This window comes from Pan paniscus, chromosome 8 (assembly GCF_029289425.2).
Source record: "Pan paniscus chromosome 8, NHGRI_mPanPan1-v2.0_pri, whole genome shotgun sequence".
Taxonomy (NCBI): domain Eukaryota; kingdom Metazoa; phylum Chordata; class Mammalia; order Primates; family Hominidae; genus Pan; species Pan paniscus.
In genome coordinates, this window is record NC_073257.2 from 112,612,781 (window position 1) to 112,631,585 (window position 18,805).

Here is an 18,805-nt window from a genome sequence, read left to right on the forward strand (position 1 = left end):
CCGCGTCTCTGGGTCGCAGTGGGAAGGCGGCTCAGGAAATGCGCCCTCCGCTGGCGCAGGGTCGCGGTTCTGGCTGCGTTACTTTTTCCTTGCATCTGTGGCCCGGCGCACCAGCCTGGACACTAGATCCGCAAGAAGGGAGTTTTCCCAGGGCCGGCTGAAGAATGAGAAGTCCGAGCTGCGGGGACGTTGGGGGTCTGTGCTTAGCGGCCACAGCCTGCCCACCACGGGTTCCCGCCACCCCGCCTCCCCACCTCCCTTCGCGCCAGGGCTGAAAGTCCCAGGCGCCCAATGCGTGCCCAAGAACGAGCCGTGAACCTTTTATCTACCCGTCCCCTTTCCTGCCATGGACCCAGGACGACACCCCACACCCAGACACCACTCTTTCCAGGGGCAGATGCTCCGGCGCGCCCCGCGCCCTGAAGTTCAACTTGGAATCCAGGTCCGCGCGGGACCCCGCCTAGCGCCCCAAGCGCACAGGCTGAGCGCCCCGCCCTGGCCTCCTGGGCCTGCGGCCTCAGCGCGAGAGCCCTGGCCCCCTCCCCGCCGCGGGTCGCGGTCGGGAAAGCGCGCCCTGCAAGGGGGTTTTGTAGATAAACAAAAGCGTTTGCTCTTCTGGTTTTCTTTTATTTTCTTTATTCGCCTGTCCCTTCCTTCTTAATCTCCCTCTTCGCTCTTGTTTCTTTAACTTATTTCCCTTCCTCATTTTCCCTTTCTTTTCGTTCGCTTTTCCTTGTCACTCTCCTTCTTGTTCTCTTCTGTCTCTTTCTGTATCTCCCTCTTCCATTTTGGCCCCTTCTCTGCCTTTGGGTCCCTCTCTTTCTCTGGGTTTCCCTTTCCCGGGCCCCTCACTCTTCCTGGGCTAGGATTGCGCCGTCTCCCTGAATCATTTTTCCTGGCTCCGCTGCCTCTTTCTCACTTTTTCGTTCTCCCGGCGGCCACCGTCTGGTGGGCTTGGGTCCGGCTCCCCCGCCGCCGCAGTGATTTATTCGCTTCACCCGGCGGAATCAGGTGCTGAACCGAGCCCCGGAACGAGAGAACAGATTTCTCCCAGGAAAGGTTTTGTGAACTAAACGATGCTAATTACGGGGTGGGGGATGCGTCGCCCGGGAAGGGGAGGCGCGCGGGGCCGAGCGCGGCCTGGGAGGGGAGAGACCGGGGCTGGCCGAGGCCCTCCCGGGGCGCCTCCCCTGCACCTCTCGCCCTGGCTTTCGCCTTTCCCTGGGAACTTTCCCGTCTGAGTTAACTATTAACCACCGGCGAGAGGCAATTTTCTTCGGAATTTCAGCGATTTCCTTTTCGCGGTGGACTCAGATTAGCACGCAAACAGTGAGATGCTCGGCTTGAGTCTACGCGCGGGCGAAGATGCCTCTGTCGCCTCAAACAGTGTCCTTCGCGACGGCGGAAAACTACAGCCCGCCCCCGCTCCCGTGCCTGCTCAGGAAGCCGTGACCAAGCCAGTGCCCGCCGGTGCCCGGAGTGAAGGTGGAAAAAGCCGAGTGCTCCTGCTCGGGGGCGGGGTTGAGAGGGGGAGATTAATCCGGGCAAGCCAAGGGGACCTTAGACTTGCAGCCAGGGCCGCCACCCGAGGAGCCCGCATGCAGGGACGCTCCTGAAGGCTTAGGCAAACCCGGGGAAATGCCCTCCCCCGCCTGCAGAATCCCCAGGCCGTCTCTTACTTCCTCCCTCTTTGCCACTGCCGAGCTTACACGTGCACACACACACACCCCTCTCTGTGACCGCAACAAACTTTGTGAAACTTGAACCGCTGGGTGCAAACTTCACGCCCTTTTCTCCTTTCCTCTCTTGCCTGGGCCGGCTCCTCCTGGAGCAGGGAGGGAAGAAGTTCTTGGCCTCCAGACCTGGGAGATGAGTTTCCGAAAGTCAGGGCCTCGCCTCGCTGTGACATTAGACCCTTGCCACCCACCAGACCGATGGACACTAAACACTTTCCTTGTCGGAAGGCGCTAGTAGTTGCAGCGGCCAGGCTTGGCAGGGCCCTGGTCGACCACCCCGCCACTGCCCTGGCCGGACTTTCCCAGGGCGTTGGTCTCCTGGTCCCTATTAAGTCGGGGCTGTCCTGGGCTTGGAGCCCAGGTTCAGGGCTGTCAGCCCCTTGCCAGCTGTCTGAGCTCTCTGCCTTTCTAGTTTATTTTCCCCCAGCTCTCGCCCTGGGTTAGCTCTCTCCCAGCCCTCCACTCTGTCTCTGTCTCTGACTCCATCTCTGGCAGGGCTGCCACTGTCGCTCTGTCTCTCTCTGTCTCTCCCTGTCTCTCTGTCTCTGTCTCTCTTGTTTGTTTCAAGGCGCGGACACTGATTGTGCCTTATGAAGTTCTAACTGGTTTTGTGTCAGGAAGATCTTTCTCGCCGCTACCCAGCCTGGCGTGACGGATTAAACATCAACTAGTTAAATAAAAATTAATATCAACTGCCTCCTAACTTCTAATGTCATGTTGTTTATAACTAATGAACTGATTAGGGGATAAACACATCACAAAGACATTCCGCTCTCCTGCCTCGGCTCCGCTGCCGCCTGGTACCCACTCCCCAGCATGGCCTGCGGGTTGCCAGGCCAGAAGGAGTTGGGGGAGGGGGTTGCTGGAGGCGGAACAGGCTGGAGGGCCTGAGGGCTCCCTGGGGCTTGCTCCTCTTCCTGCCTTGATCTCTTTACTCCCTTTCTCTCTTGTCTTTCCTTCTCATTTCCTTCCTCTGTACATTTCCTCTTCTCAGTCTCTCTTGTTCCCTTCTTTCCTTATTTCTGTCTCCCTCTCTCCTTTTTTCCTCCTTTCCTCCCATCCATTCCTGTCCTCCTCTGCCCTGTGCTTCTCCGCCTCTGTCTCTGGTAGTGTTTCTCTCTCTCTGCCAGTCTGGGCCCTGAACCCTTCCCTCTCTGGTTCTCCTCTCTTCCTCCCTCTATTGGAGTTTCTGCCTCTCTCTTCCCCCTTGTTCCCCATCATTCGGATTCATTCCTCCCTAGCCAGTGCAAAGCATAATGATGACCACTCCTTGTGACTAGGCCTCTGCCCTGCTACAAAGCGGGAGGCTGCAACCTCTCCCTCAGCACCTTGGTGGAGACTGATGCTCCTCCCTGCTCCCCAGCTATTTAGGGGAGAAGGGAAGGAACTAGAAGACGTGAGGGTCCTGTTTTTTATTTCTCCTCTATTTGATCTGGAACAGGAGTGAGGAAATAAAAAATGATTTTTTGAAAACTTTTGCTTTTCATCTTGTCCCAGAATAAATTAATACAGGCTCAAGTGCTAAATTTAATTTTCAGGAAAAGAAAAACTGCCCTGATACCTCTCCTTCAGGGTCTTCAGCTTTCTCACCAGCCAGCCCCAGCCTGACCTGAGCAGCCTCCTGCAGGGCCCTTTTCCTAAAGATACTTAAACCAAATCACAATTGTCATCATGACAACAATAAGGCAGAGAAGCCAGTAATCACAGACCCAGCCCCAGTGATTATTTTTTCTCCTAAGAAGCCACAACATTTAAACTTGGTTTGCCCTGGACCTCAGGGTCTGACAAGACAATAACAACAGAAAAAGCTTTTAAAACCAATTTAGCACACGTGAAAATGTAATTCTAATGAAGAATCAATAGGCTGGCGGATCATTTTTCCTGGGACTCCTTGGAGATCCTGAGAGAGACTTTCAATCAATGGGGCGGGCAATGAGCAAGAGGGCCCAAGAGACAGTGCAGGACAGGGGTGAGGGCCAGGAGACAAAGAGAAGCTGAGCCTGAGGGAGGAGGCCAGAGGGAGGCTGAGGTACAGGGCTGGGCCCTTTGACTGACATCACTTTGCAGGCTTCCGGAGGAAGAGTATCAGAGCCAGAGGTAAGAAGTCACCTTCCTCTTCATGGCCCCTCTGGTATGCAACAGGCGACTTTGCACAATGGCCTCAGCTCTCTTCCCCTGAGCCTAGGCCCTGGCCTTGGCACTGCCCCAACTCTGGGCCCTGTGTTCAGGTAACTGTGACCAATGGGCTCAGGAGCAGGCAGGGGACACTGAGTACGTGTGTTTCCAGTTCAAAACACCTGGTTCCCAGTGGGTGCTTCCCTATGTATGTGTCTGGTACGCTGGGCCTCAGTTCAAGTCTCTGACAGAACAGAAGCAAAAGCACCGGAAGTATGTGTGGTCATACTTCACATTTTACAAATCACTTGCACACACACTATCTCATGAGAAGCCTGCTAGAAGGGCAAGGATTATCATCACTATTTCAGAGAAAAGGCCACAAAAGGGCACAAAGAGCTGTGCAGTGAAGGTGAGACTCAGCAGGCCACAGTCCCTGTGTGTGAGTGGGTGTGGTTCTGAATAGGTGACAGCGAGAGGCTAATCACATGTGTGATCATCTCACATGTATGCAATGGAGGGGCCACACAACAGTGTGAGATTTTTGTCACGATGGTGTGAGATTTTTGTGTATGTAACTAAGGTCTCATGTATACATATTGCTCTCCATCCCTGTCCTTGGAAATGTCGCTCCGTGGATAAAAAAGTGAAAAAAAATTTTTTTTGCTTCTAAGTATTTGTGTGCTTGGGTTGGAAAATCACTGATGAAAAAGAAAAAAAAACACCACCATGGTCTGATATTTTAAATCACAAATATTAGTACGATGATAATTTGGCCATAATTTGCCTGAAAGGGTAAAAATATCATATTCTTGTAGAAAGATATTTAAATTTTAAGTCACAGAACCATGATATAGGTTTTGCCTCTGGGCTCTTGTGCCCCTCTGGCTTCCTGTCCCTAGTTATACAACCTTTCTAGAGGAAGTTCAGCTGAAGTGGTGGGAGTCCCTTTCCAATTCCTGAGGGAAGCTGGCCCAGTGGGCCTGGTGAACCTGCTGCCTGGCTTGCCTTGGTGCCTTCCTGCCTGGGGCCTGGTGGAGTATGCTCAAGATGGGGCCAGCCCCAGCCTCTGCCTGCCCACGGGGGTTTACCCAGCACTTTCCTTGATAGCCTGTCAGTTTTCCCCCGTGAGTGTGAGCCAGGCTGTGAAGTGGGAGGCCCAGGGTATGTGGGTAGGGGTATTAAGTGGAGCAAATGAAGAAGGGGAACCCTGGGGCAAGCAGGAGTGGGAGCTGTGGTGCTTAGAAGGTGTGTGTGTGTGTCAGAAGTAGGAGTACAAGAGGGTGCAGATGAGCAAAGGGTGTGAGAGTTTTGAGGGAGAGCTTGTGGCTAAGGTGTGAGAGGTGTAAATTCCAGGTTGGGAGGGAGTGATGTGGGCAAAGATAAAGTGGGCCTTTCATCAGGGCTGGAAGTATCAGTGTGCTGGAAGAGGAGGGTGTGAGTCTGAGGGTATAAGAGACTTGGGACCAGAATGCTATGGACGGGCATGGCTCAAGCGGGTGGCCCTGTGAGTGTGGCAGGAGCTTGGAAGGGGTGAGTTCCTCCTCCCTTTCCCCCTCGCCCTCGCCATCTCTTTAAAGGCAAGGAAGCCAGAACTTTTTTCTTTTATTCAGTTTAAAAATAAGCTCCTGGAGCAGGAGAACCTGTGAGGGATTTAGCGAGCACTTCCACCCTGAACATAGTGGGGACAGGGCCCTTCTGGAACCACTGTGTGGCCTGAGAAAGTTAGGGCATGTCTGTGGAGATCCTGGAAAGGGAGGCTGTGGAGCCTCACGTTCCAGAAAGTGGAATGAGCCGAGAGCTGAGAGTGGTGGGGAAGGGGAACCGCACAAAGTTGGGAAGTAGGCGAGAAGCCAGGCTGTGGGTCTGGAGGGGGGCGTGTGACAGTGAAGAAGAGGGGGTTGGGTGAGAGGGTGTGCCGGCGTCTAGGCTGGGCTGCGGTCCGTGGGCGCCTCAGGCAGCGAGGGTGGCTGCTTGCCTGCGGCTGGCTGGGGCCTCGGTGCGTGTGCGCGCGTGTGCGCGGGGCGGAGAACCCGGGCTCCTCGGGGTGCCGGAGCCTCTGCGCGGCCGGGAGTGAGAGAGCGGGCGCGGGCGGAGCACACAGCCGAGGCGGCGGGCGGCTCGGGTTATCTGAGCCGCTTGGTCTTGGGTGGCTGCGCCCAGATCTCCGGGCGGCGGCGGCGGCGGCGAAGGCGAGACGCGTTGTCGGGCCGCGGAGGAGCGGGACAGCCAGACCCAGCCCCAGGACGCGGCGGCCGCGGGGAGCCTAGCATGGAAGAGCGCGCGGGTCCGGCAGGTAAGAGCGGCAGAGACCCGTCCGCGCCGCGGGCGAGGACTAGGGGAGAGGGATGGGGGCGGCCATGGCCGGGGCGGGCTCCTCTCCTCTTTCATCCCTGTGCTCAGTACCCGGCGGGCGACGTGAAGGCTGGGGACTGAGGCTCTGCGGACTCTGGGGCCTCCTGGGCCGTCCCTCCCAGTGTCCTCTAAACCTTCTGAAAACTTTCCACTCAGAAAATGTGAGTTCTACAACTTCGCTTGCAGAACTTGGCTTTTTCCTTTCTGTTGTGTGTTGAGGACTTTCTCGTTCTACTTTGGGCATACAGATATTTTGCACAACTTCCTCCAAGTTGGGAGCATTGGGAAGGCCTTCGCTTCCAGTAAGAAGGGAGTGTGAGCTGGGCCAGCGCCTATGCCAGTGGGTGGGGAAACTCTGTGTGTACCTGTGTGTAGGGTCTTATGTATTCGATTATGAACACTAATGTAGATGAGCCTAACCTCTGCAGGGAGAAAGCTGTGTCCCCCCAACCCCAAATCAAGGGCAGCATGGGGACAGGTGGCAGGCCCCAGGGGACCCAGTGGGGAGAGGAATCTGAAAATGTTTACCCAAAGGGCTAAGGGAGTAGAGTGCTGCTCTCTTTTTCTTCCTTCCTTCGCTTGTCCCCCAGGCTGCCAACTCAGCTCTGGACTGCCCTTTAGGTGCCCTGGTGTTGTACAGCGGTGGGAAGCCAGGCACCCAAGTTTAGTTTTGGACTTCGGGGGAGGGAGAGGGTTGGAACAGGTTTCCAGAGTTTTCCAAATAATTCCACAGAGGTCAAGGCCTAATTTGAGGCCTTTTTTGCCTCACTCCTCACCTTTCCCAAATCTCATTCCTTGCTCCCCCCTCCCCCAGCTCAGGTTCCAGTTGTTTCAGCTGATAACCCGGGTCCCACCCCCAGCCCTACCCTTGATCTAGCTTCTCGACCCAATCCCTGGGCTGTACCCAATTCCCCTCCTAGGGCCTTGTCCCCACTGGGAAACCTGAACCCCCGGGAGTGTCAACTGTGGCCACCTGAGCTTTTAGGGCTCTGGGCAGACCCTCTGCACCAGAGGTTTAAGTAGGGAGATCAATAGCAAACAGTTGTAATGATCTAATTAATTATGGCAAAATTAAAAGCGAGTACAAAATCAATCTCTGATGGTGTTGAAGATGGAATTCAATTGAGAGCCCATCTGTGCACCCCCTCGACCGTATAAATATTCAGCCCAAGGACAGACCTAACGTCTGGGCCTTCCTGAGAACCTCTCTCCCCTTTCTTCCTCTCTGCACAGGGCTTCTCTCTCCCAAACTCTTTCTGAATCTATTTTGCCCCTTGATACCTCCTGTCCCCTGCCCTCCTTCTTTCCCTTTCCCATTTGCTCAAGCTCCTGAGACTCCAACTTTTCCATTTTCCCTCCGGGCAGGCGCTCTGCCTGCATTGCAGGCCTGAGGTTTGTGAACCAGGTTCTCAGTCCCAGCAAGTCTCCCAGCAAGGCATCTAGGCCCCCTCCCCAGGACCTCGGGAAAGAGAAGGCAGTGTGATGGGGGGCATCCTTGAGTGCCTGTCAGGGTCCTTATTCCAAATTTTCTGGCCCTCAGGATACTACAGAAGAGACCAGGGCACTCTCCACTTACCCAGGGGCGCCTGCACCTACTTGGGCCTGACGGGTTAGGGTAGCCGCTTACCCGGCGCGCGTGGCACAGCGGCCAGCGGCCGGACTCCGCACCGCACTTCCTTTCCCTTCCCTCTTTTCCCGCCTTTGCGGGTGCGGGTCTCGTGTTCCAGGCAGCAGCAGCTCCGGGAAAGGCGGGGAGGAGCTGCGGAGCTGGGCAGGAGACAGGGCTGTGTTTGGGAAAAGGAAACCGCACTTCGAGGCGGCTCCGCAGAGCAGAGCTGCAGAGTCTTCCGCCCTCCCAGCCGCCTTCTCCCTTTGCCTCTTTCTCTTTTCACCGCCCCCTCCCTCATCTCTTCGGTAGCCACGTTTGGCCGGGGCACAACTCCCTGGAGGCCCTGCCCCCCTAGACGGCCCCGAGCCCTTTTGGACCTCATCCGGCTAGTTTAAAATGACAATGACAGAGGCGCGTGACCGAACGTGCCTGCCGGACGTCCTGGCGCAACTGCCGCAGCCGGGTTTGCGAAGGATGCGGGTTTTACTTAGTCTCGCTGAGCCTGTTCCGGAGCAGCGAAAACCATCAGGAAAGGGCGAGGGAAGGAGGAAGGGGATTGAATCAGCAACTAGGGCAATTGTGGTCTTCAGCTATCGCTGCCTATACCCCCAGAACTTACAAAAATAAGCCGTTTATTCGATGCCCTCCCTTTTTCTGCACTGCTCTGTCCCAGCTGGCTCTCTGGCTCCCTGACGCTGGTCCCCTGCCTCTGCCTTCTGGGGCCCTGAGCTCCCTCCCTGGCCTGCACTGAGTTCCCAGGTTTCTTTCTACCTTGGGAGACTTCTCCTCTCCCTCTCCCCATTCGGGCGCCAGGCCTTCAGAGCCTGGGGGAGACACAGCCTGATGCCTCCCCGCCCTCTTTTGCCAGGCCTCCTCACCCCGTTATTAACTGCTGTGTTGACCTGCAGGATTGATTGGCGGCCCCGCTGGAAGAGGCTGCGGAGGCCTTGGCCTCGGAGCAGCCTCTGCTTAGGGCAAAGGGGGAGGGGGAGGGGGAGGTGCTGGATATGGGTCCCCAGCTCCCATCTCAGCCCCGCCTGGAACACAGCTGTCTGCCTATACTACCTTCTCCACCCCCTGGCACTTTTTACACACCCTCACAACACTCAAGCACACTCCTACGATCCCCTCATCCAGACGCTCAGCCCCCAAAGAGACACATCAGAAATTCTCCTTAATTGATTCAGAAATTGAAAGGGGCTTCCTCCCTCCATCAGTTTCTTCAATGTATTCGTTATCCGCGGGTCTAGACCTCCCAGCCCGTCTAGACCTAGCGGAGCGAACTCCTGGAACCTGAGGGATTTTTTTCTTTCCAATATTTACCTTGCAGCTTTTCTTTTTTTAGGAACAGTTACACAAAGTTAAGAAATAATTCTGGATGCAGGTGACGCTTGAGATGCTAGTCTCAAACCAAAGCATTTTTTCCAGAAAGAGACCCTGTCCTGGCTCCTGAGGGATTCAGTTCAGCCCTTTTTTTCAAGTTCGGGGAACGGATGGCTCTGGACCTTGGAGGGCAGAGGCTGGCAGTCGCCTGGGGCAGGGGTCTCACCCTACAGAGAGGGCCCTCCTTCCCCCTCTCCCCGAGGGCCTAATCCGTCGCGCGCGCGCACGCGGACACACACACACACACACACACACACACACACACACGGCCCCCATAGCCACCGCAACTCTCAGCAGCAGCCCTAGCCCCGACCCGAGGCCCCAAGACGGCGGGCCAGGAACCCCTGAGACGTCCTGGCTCCAGGCTGGACGTAGGCGGAGGTGGCAGGAGTGGACAAACCCAGGCGGGTCCCACGACGCCCCTTTCCTCGGGTCTCTTCTTGTTTCAGCCAGCTGCTCTCGCCCCTGGTCCCCTCTCCCCTGCGTTCGGGTCCTTTGTCTCCAGCCACCTCGCAGCCTGTCCCCGCCTAGGCGGCCCTGCCCTTTGGGCCTCCCAGTGTCTCTGGCGGGTCCCCCTGCCTTACCAGCTCCCGGCTGTGGCGCGCTCTCCGCCTGCTCCTCACATCCACACAGCTGCTGGGAGAGGAGGAAGGAAAGGCGGGCGCGCCGCGGATGGATCCGAGACGGTAGATTTGGTGCCGGCTCGCAACTCTGGGAAACTCAGCGCGGGTCCTCCCGCCCCTCTCCAACTCTGCCCAGCGCGGCCCGGTCGCGCGCGCTCACCCGCGGGGACCCTTCCTTTCCCTGTATTTCGGCTGTGGCTGTTTCGCTCCCTCTGGTCTCCCAGCCTCTGGAGTGTGCTTCCCTGGCCCTGCACTCCGTTCCCTTTCGGCCGCCCCCGGCTGTCGCCTGCCCCCACCCTCCGCAGGTCCCCCGGTCGCGGCAGCGATGACGGTGGAGGTAACGCCGGGGACGTCCTGGGTCAGCCTGCACCGTCTCCCTCGACCACAACCCGATGAGGCCGCGGGCTCCGGGCCGGCTGCTAAGAGAGTTAATCATTACTTCGCCAGCGACACTCAGCCTCCCTCCGACTCTCTCGCCCGGCCTAGGGGAGGAGGGGAGGGGACAGCTGGCCAGGTGGGGACTTAGGCTTCGCACAAACCAGCCTCTTCAGGCCTCCCAGAGACAGGTGGTGGCTTCTCAGTTCCCTCGGCAACTCTCTAAGGTCCTCTTTCTTCCCCTCCTGTCTCTCCCTCCTTCGAGCCTCCTCCCAGCCAGGCCTCTCCCCACCGTCTCCTGTCCGGTCTGGCTTTGACTGATTAACTGCAGGTCCTGGGAGAACCAACTTTCTTTGTTTGGAACCGGACCGGACGGGATTTCCTTCCCTAGGTCTCCGCCAATGGGCCAGCTCCTCCCGACGGTTTTGGCGGACTGGCTGAAGAGGACCGCGCCTGAGGCCACAATTAACCCGGCTGTTGGTCGTGGTGGTTGGGGGGTGGGCAATGAGGAATTTAACCGATCCTCTAGCAGCTGCGCTGGTGCAGTTGGGAGGGGGGTGCAGGAAGTGGGAATGGAGGAGTGGCAGGAGGGATAGACAGAGGGAAGAACGATAAACCTGGACAGGTGTGGCATAGCCAATAGAAGGGGAAACAAAATAAAACAGGAAGGCGGAGCGGGGAGGAATCCCCAGTAACCTTTATAGGATTGAAGTTGGGTGGAAAACGCCACCTCCTGCCCTACCTTAGCACTCAGATCCCTCCTTTACCTCTTTGTGGAAGGGTAAGAGTTCAGAAAGCTGGCCATTTACTCCATAATCTACTAGAGAAATGTCTGGGTTTGCAAAATGCCTATTGATTAGCTCCATGGAGTAGACAAGACAGGCATAATTATCCCCATTTTACAGGTGAGAAAACTGAGGCTCAAAGAAGCAAAGGGACTGTGTATGTAGTGGCTGTCACTTTTTCCTGTAGGCTGTGGGGTGAGTGGCCCCTTTAGCTGTGCAGAGGTCCATGGGTATCTAGGGAGGCGGTACAGGCCGTGTCCAGGTCTGAGCCAGAAGTACCAGGGCCTCACGGGGCTCCTAGCCCTTTTAGCTTGTTCTCTGTTGGACAGGACCTTCACTCTTACTCTCTAGACCTGCTGGCTGGGTTTCTCCCAGCTTCACTATTTTTTCAGTTCCCTAGTAGAGTGGCCCATGGGCGGCAGCCACCTGGCTGGCCCGTGCCACTAAGAGGCAGCTTTGGTGGCCAAGTGGCTTGCATTGTTGTTGCTCCTCAAAGGGCCTGTGAAGGGCTGGGCAGGTCGCAAAGACCTCTTGTGAGGGGAAGCTAGATTAAAGGGGGAGGGATCCTGGAGGATAAAGGCCCAGCACGTGCGCCTGGACTCCACAGGACCAACAGACCGAGCGGGCGGGGCCAGCTGGGAGTCAGGCCCCCCGGGCTTCACGCAGGGAGCCCAAATATTGGGAACAAAAGCAGGAAAAGAAGAGTGAGAGCAGGAGGGAGGGAGGGAGCGAGGAAGCAGAAATTAGGGGGTCTTAGATGAAAAAAAAAAAGAAAGTAGCTTTAGGGGGAATGTGCTGTGGAGTGTGAAATTGCAGCCCATGGTGCTCCATATTGTACCAGAAGCTCTTCCAAAAAAAAAAAAAAAAAAAAAAACCATCCTCCAACGTGACCAGAGGGCCAGGCAGAGGCAGGGGGAGGGGCGGGGAGAGAATGGGGAGGAGGAGGGGGAAAGGCCGGGCAGGAGCCGGTCAGGCCTTTCTGCGGAAGGGGCTGGGGTGTAAGTTTCGGCTCCCTGGGATCTGACAGCCGAGGGTATGCGCCCTGGGGTGCGCCGGGACCCAGAGGGCGAGTGAGCCTCGGTTGGTCGGCTCTGGAGTTCGGTTGTCAGAAGAACTTTTATTTTTCTTTCTGGTGGTGACTTCTAAAAGTGGGAATAATCCAGAAATGAAGCTCAGCTGCGGAGCTGCAGCTCTGTTCTCCCTCTCTCCCCTCCCTTTCTGCTTCTCTTCCTTTCGGACTACTTTTCTCCCCTTGGTTCTAAACAGCTTTTCCCCCTCTGAACTTTAATGCATTTAATTTGGTCCGCGCTGTGGGGAGCATTTCCTGGGGAGATGCATTTAATTTCGGAATTTCTAATCCCCTCCCTCAGACCCCGGTCCTAGCTCCCCTAGCCGCTCCCCGGGAAGTGGAAGGAGGAAGGCAGGTCCCGGCCACGGGGGAGGGGCGCGGCTGGGATGCTCCCGCGGCCTCCTCCGTCTCACCAAGGCTCAGCCGCCTTCCCAAGCTACTGGAGGCCGGGCGCCTGGGCCCCGGGTCAGGGCCCTGCAGGAGGAGGAGAGGCAACCACGCCTCTGCCTTTTCTCGCCTGGGCAGAAAACGCTGGGCCAGGGAACTGGAAACCGGAAAACAGGAGAAAGGGTTTCTGGAAGGCAGCGGGAGTGGGTGGCAGCGGGGCAGCGGGCAGTGGACTAGGTCTACACCGGCACTTCACTTTTGCACAACATGCCCAGAAACGCATTTGAGAGCCCTGGAGTCGCGCTTGGCTTGGCTTGGGGCGCCGGTGCGTGGGTACACTCGAGGTGCGGGGTGCCTATCCGCCACCCCGACACCTACACCCAGGCAGAGCAGGCGCGGCCCAGCCAGACAGCCAGGCCGGCAGTAGCTCGGCCTGGAGGGCGGAGGCAAGGTTGGGGGCCGCCAGGCGCCTGGGCAAGCCTGGCAGGGAAGGGAGCCGAGAAGGCAAAGGAGCCGAGATCCACAAGGAAGATTTATTGGGCAGATCAGATGCACAGAGGCGGCTAATGAAGCAAATCCCGAGATGGGTATCAGAGCAACTCCCCAAAAGTTTATTTGCCTTTAAATTTCCGCAGGGAGGCGGGCTCCTTGTTTGAAGTGTAAATGCCCCTAGGTTGGGGGGTGGAAGGGCCGCTTTGAAAACACCAGAGAGAAAAGGTTCATTTAGAGGCGGACGGGAAAAGCAACCAACCCTGACAGGTCGGAGCCCGGGTAGTGTTTGGGGTTGGGTTGTTTTCTTTCTTTCTCTTTCTTTTCCCCTTTCCTCTTCTTTCTTCCTTTTTTTTTTTTTTTTTTTTTTTTTTTTTGCTTTTTTGCTTCCCCTCACCCCTCTACTAGACTCTATAGAAGAAAGAGAACAGAAAAGGGGGAGTCAGAGGAGCGGCCAGTGACTGGATGAAGGCCAGCCCTTCATCCTGGAGCCCCAGGAGAAGGCAGAGCTTTGGAGAAAAGGGGTTCCTAATCTCTAGGGAGCATTACTCTTTGACTCTCTAGACCCAGGAATGGGCTGGAGCTAATGGGGAAGCGGCCAGGAGCCGGCCTGGCGGAAGAGTGAGTGTCCAGCTAGTGCAGTGCTGGGGAGACGATCCCAGGAGCAGGGGGGACTCTCAGGGGCTACCTGGGAATGGGACTATCAGAAGGGTCTTCACTCCTCAGAAGGTGCATGTGAAGGACAGGTGTGTGAGGACAACTTCCAGCACACTTGGCGCATTAAGTCCCCTTCTCTACAAAATGGAAAATCCTTCTCGCCCAACATGTGAAAATGCTTGTTGTGGGCACCCACATTTCATGGTACTTGTAACATAGGGACATGTCTAGCTGGTTCTAGAAAAATCTGTGTCTGTGTGGAAGGGGGGGTCTACTCACAGCTTTCTTCCTTCAATAGTTCACACACCCCGAGACAAATTCCTGGATGACCAACTTGGAGAGACCTGGGGCAAAGGTTACTTTAGTTCTGAGCTCCTCTAAATAAGGACCCTTTCTCAACGTTCCTTTCACCCCAGTTCTGGGTTAATTACTTCCCAGAGGGGAAAGCCAAGGCTGTGCTAGCTAATACCACCTGAGATCCCTTGCACTCTGGCCTGGGAGCTGTTACTTTTCGGCTGCCCGAACTGTTTTTCTTCTTCCGTCCCTACACGAAGTTAGTGCGTGTTCGTGGGGTTGTGAGGCCAAAGCAAACCCGGGAGCGCCATCTGCAGGCCTCAAGAGGAAGAGACTGACCTTAGGGGCTAGGCCCTGCGTCTTCAACCTCTAGCCCAAGGGAACCAACCTGCCTAGCCACCCAAGGGAAATGGGATAGGGGCTGGGAGGGGCAGGCGGTGAGGAGTGTTTTCCTCCCAGACTTTACCCCGCAGGTGGATTAAGCTTATTGGGCTCTGGAGGATACAGGAGGGAGGGCAAATGCCAGGATCCCAGCGGACCCAGGCCCCACAGGAGTGAGAGGCTCAGAACCTCGTCCCGCTGAGCCTGGCCTGAGCTCCTCCTGAGGAATAAGGGCATCCCAAAAACCCGGGTACAAGACGCCCAGTAGTAGTAGTTAGGCTGAGTCAGGCAGGTGCATCTCTCCCCATGCTATCTGCCGCCCAGGCTCCGGCCAGAGGGAGGGGAGCGCGAGTCCGCCGCGCTTCCGCGGGGCGCCCGGAGCTGCAGACAGGGGCTGGAGGAATCTCGGATTCGGGCTGCAAGAGCGCTGCGCAAGCTTCGCCGAGCCGCCCTTTCGCAGACCCAGGGAAGCGGGGGGAGGGAGCGAAGGAGGGAGAGAGAGTTAAAACATCAGCTGAAGTGCCAAGATGATTTATGAGACGAGGGAAAATATTTCATGAAGATCTCCCGGATATTCTGTACTTAACCAGTTAGGAGACAAAGGGCTGTTTCTGCCTGGTGCGTGCGAGCGGACCCCAGCGAGCAAGGGAGCTAGTGCCAGAGAGAGCTGCGGAGGCTCCGGCAGGAGTGGGGACGTCCCCGTGGTTGCGCCTCCTGCGCTCGCCCCGGATCCACCGAGCTAGCAGCGGGCGGCGCTCAGCCGCGTCCGCAGCCTCCTCTTCTCCCCAGCCGGGGAGAGCCAGCCTCGTCTCCCACATCCTCTGCCGCCAGCGACCTGCGGCTCCGCACTGTCTCCCTCCTCTGTACCCCCTTCCCAGTCACCCGAGGGTTCAGAAACCACGTCCCCCGGCTCTCCCGCCATCCGCTGGGTCCCACCGAGGCAGGTGGGTACTCGCCGGAGGTCTTCAGCTCGATTCTGAACCAAGCGTTCTGGACTGCCCAGACCCGGTGGGCAAGGGGACTGGGGAGGCCCTGCGCACAGTCGCGTGGAACGGGAGGGGACAAGACAAACTGCTGGACACTTTTCCGTGGAATGAGAAGTGGGGGGTGCGTGGGTGGGAAGGTACCTCCGGAGGGAAAGGCCAAAGGGAAGGACCAGAAAGAGAGGAAGGAAGAGCCGGGAAGGAACGGAAGGGAACTCAGAGCCGAGGGTGGTGGGGTTGGGGCTAGGGATGCGCACTGGGCCCGGGGCCGCGCGGCCCAGGCGGGCACTGGCCAGTGGATGGCAGGGCTGGGCGAGTTAGAACTGAGAGCCCGGCTTCACAGCGCAGCGCGCTCCGAGGCCCTCTGTCGTTACCTGAATATTCATTAGACTGACCGCTCTTTATCCTTATCTAACATTTATCTTATCGGCGAGTTTCGTTTCTCAGTGTAGTTTTAATCCCGGGCTCCCATTCCCCCTCCCCCGGTCCGCTCCCCTCCCTCCCTCTTCCTTCGCCGGCTGCTCCCTCCCATTTCTCCCTCCCCTGCCCTCCCCTTGCCGGCACCGGAGTGACAGGCGCGGGGCCCTCCTCGCCGAAGCTCGGGGCTCCAGCGCTGGCGAATCACAGAGTGGTGGAATCTATTGCCTTTGTCTGACAAGTCATCCATCTCCCGGCGCGGGGAGGGGGAGGGGGTCTGGAGGGGGCTTTGCGGCTTTTAGAGAGACACACACCGGGAGCCGAGGCTCCAGTCTCCGGCCGAGTCTTCTCGCAGCCGCAACCCACCTGGGGCCAGCCCAGCGCTGCCAGCGCCGCTCGGCTCCCTCCCTCCCTCCCGGCCCTTCGGCCGCGGCGGCGTGCGCCTGCCTTTTCCGGGGGCGGGGGCCTGGCCCGCGCGCTCCCCTCCCGCAGGCGCCACCTCGGACATCCCCGGGATTGCTACTTCTCTGCCAACTTCGCCAACTCGCCAGCACTTGGAGAGGCCCGGCTCCCCTCCCGGCGCCCTCTGGCCGCCCCCGCCCCGCGCGCTCTCCGACCACCGCCTCTCGGATGACCAGGTTCCAGGGGAGCTGAGCGAGTCACCTCCCCCGCCCAGCTTCAGCCCTGGCTGCAGCTGCAGCGCGAGCCATGCGCCCCCAGTGCACCCCGGCCCGGCCCACCGCCCCGGGGCCACTCTGCTGACCGCCCAGCCCCGAGCCCCGACAGTGGCAAGTTGCGGCTACTGCGGTTGCAAGCTCCGGCCAACCCGGAGGAGCCCCAGCGGGGAGCGCAGTGCTGCGCTCCCCGCCCCCGCGCGCCCCGCAGCAGCCGGGCGTTCACTCATCCTCCCTCCCCCACCGTCCCTCCCTTTTCTCCTCAAGTCCTGAAGTTGAGTTTGAGAGGCGACACGGCGGCGGCGGCCGCGCTGCTCCCGCTCCTCTGCCTCCCCATGGATATGCACTGCAAAGCAGACCCCTTCTCCGCGATGCACCGTGAGTACCGGCGCCCGGCTCCTGTCCCGGCTCGGGGCTCTCCGTCCTAACCCTGTCCAGTCCCAGCGTGGCCCCGGCCCCTCGCGCTCAGGTCCCATCTTGGAGGCCTCCCTGGCTTCTGGTCCCTCTTTTCGTTCTTTCTCTCCCTCCCCCGGTGTTTCTAATGCCTCCAGTTTCTCTCCTGCCTTCTGTCACCCATTCTTACTTCTCTGTCTGCCTGCCTTCCTACCTTCCCTGATCCCTATCACCTGCCTTTGCTCTTTCTATCCGCTCCTTCTTAGGTCATGGGATCCACGGCCTCGGAGCCCTGGTTCCAGCCACCCTCTCCCTAGTCAGCCTCTTGCCCTGGGCTGGGGGGCAAATTAGCAGGCAGTTTTCAGGGTGTTGTTTTGTTGTTTTCTCTGTCTTTTCTCTCTTTCTCTCTTCCTCTGTTTGCCTCCCTCTCCTGTCTCCCCACATCTTTATCTTTCTCAAACTTAAGAGTCGTGGGGTCCAGGAGACTCCAAGAGTATTCAGCCTCAGTGTCAGGACAATTGGGCAGAAGATTGTGGGGGTGGGGTGCCCCCTTCTGACCCTCATCTCTCAGCATCTCCAGGCCCTTCCAGCCCAGCATAGGCTTCTTGTGGGTTGGTTTGAAATATTTTCTTCCTCTTCCTTTCTTTCCCACCACCCTTCCCTTGCCTTCCCTTCCCTTCACATTGGGAATCCCAGGTTGTCAAGACACGATGGTCATCTTTCCCTGCCTCTGCCTGGGGGATGCTCTAAAAACAAAGAGGGGTTCCGAGAAGAAATCGAAGTCAGGGAGAGAGCCAGCAGCGCAGCCTTCCAGGTGGGCCCCCGGCAGAGTGCAGCTCTGCTCTCAGCTCTGGAGGCTCCTTGCCTAGACTGCCGACTCCCCATTGAGGATCACGCAGCCAGCAACCTGGCCAGGGGGTCAGCAAAGAGCAAAAAATGAGGGGGAAAGAACAAAAGGAAAGCAAATGCCAAAGCTGAGGAGAAAGGAAAAGAGAAATCCAAACACGGGAAAGGAAATTAAAGAAAGAAAGTTGAAATGATGTTACAGAAGAAAAGGGAGAAGGGAGAAAAAAATAGAGAAAAGAGGGAATTATTTTAATAAAATTTGAATTTATGCCATGTCTTTAGCTTGAAAAACTATTCTGAGATTTTTTTTTTGCAGGCTTTTTTTTAAAAGCTAAAATTCTAAATAGAAAACTCCTCCCTATCTGCAGATTAATAATTAAGGATAATTTGTAACTTTTCACAAGGAAACTTTAGACCTGGCTTGGACCTGTGTTTAGGACAAGAGAGCCGAGGAGGGAGAGCTGTGTTTTTCGCTAATCATATATTTAGCGTTGCGGGGGTGGGGGGGGGCGTTTAAAAATACTTCTGGGATAAAATATATTTTCCTAAGTAATTTCCAAGCGCAGGAAAGCCGCGCCGAGGGCATCAGGCCGCCGCGGGTCTCGGCGAGCGGGCCGAAAAGCCTCGGTCCTTTTCGGGAGGAGTGGAACCGGGTCCACACGCCGTTTTCGCCCAGCCAGCCTGCCTCGCGGCCCGCTGCCACAGCTCTCGTTCTCCTTTTTTGCGGATTCCGCCGGGGGTCCGCCGAGTCCTGGCTGCCCGCGGGCAGCCACTTTGAAACCCAAAGGTTTCTGCACGGCCAAGCAGAGGTCGGAGGGAGAGAGCCGCAGCGCGGGCCCGCGGGCCGGTGGACTGGTGGGTGAGACACCGCAGCCCGAGTCGGTGCTGGCGGCAGTGGCGCATTCCAGGCCCGACTCAGCGCCGGCTCGCTGCAGTCCCCCAGCCCTGGACTCCCGCCGTGTCCCCTTCCCATCCCCACCCCTTAGATTGGGGCTGAGGGGCCGGGCCCTGAGCCCGGGGAGGCTGAATTATTCATCTTTAATCTGCCCGCAGCTGCCGCCTTTTCATACCGGTAACGCGAGTTCTCCCGGGGCCTAAATTATTGATGGTTGGGGTTTGGAGGGAGGGGAGGGTGAGGAGTGGGGCTAGAGATAGGGAGATTAACGGGGTGGGCAAGGGGGTAAAAGAAGAGGTGTCAGTCTCTCCCAGCAACCCGATCAGAGGTCTTTCCCCA

The 18,805-nt window shown here is 57.6% G+C and overlaps 1 protein-coding gene across 4 annotated transcripts in view; it reads left to right on the plus strand.

Annotated features, from left to right (window-relative positions):
* Positions 1-5,806: 5,806 nt before the first annotated feature.
* Positions 5,807-18,805, plus strand: part of PAX2 (paired box 2) — a 94,415-nt gene continuing 81,416 nt past the window's right edge. For 3 of the 4 annotated variants that reach the window (XM_057298974.1, XM_057298975.1, XM_057298976.1), the window contains exon 1: positions 16,558-16,710. In XM_057298974.1, the coding sequence (XP_057154957.1) occupies positions 16,668-16,710 (43 nt within the window). In that variant the 5' untranslated portion in view covers positions 16,558-16,667. Of the gene's footprint in view, positions 6,148-16,557; positions 16,711-17,421; positions 17,876-18,805 lie in introns of those variants that run through there. The other variant, XM_057298973.1, reaches the window with a different exon arrangement.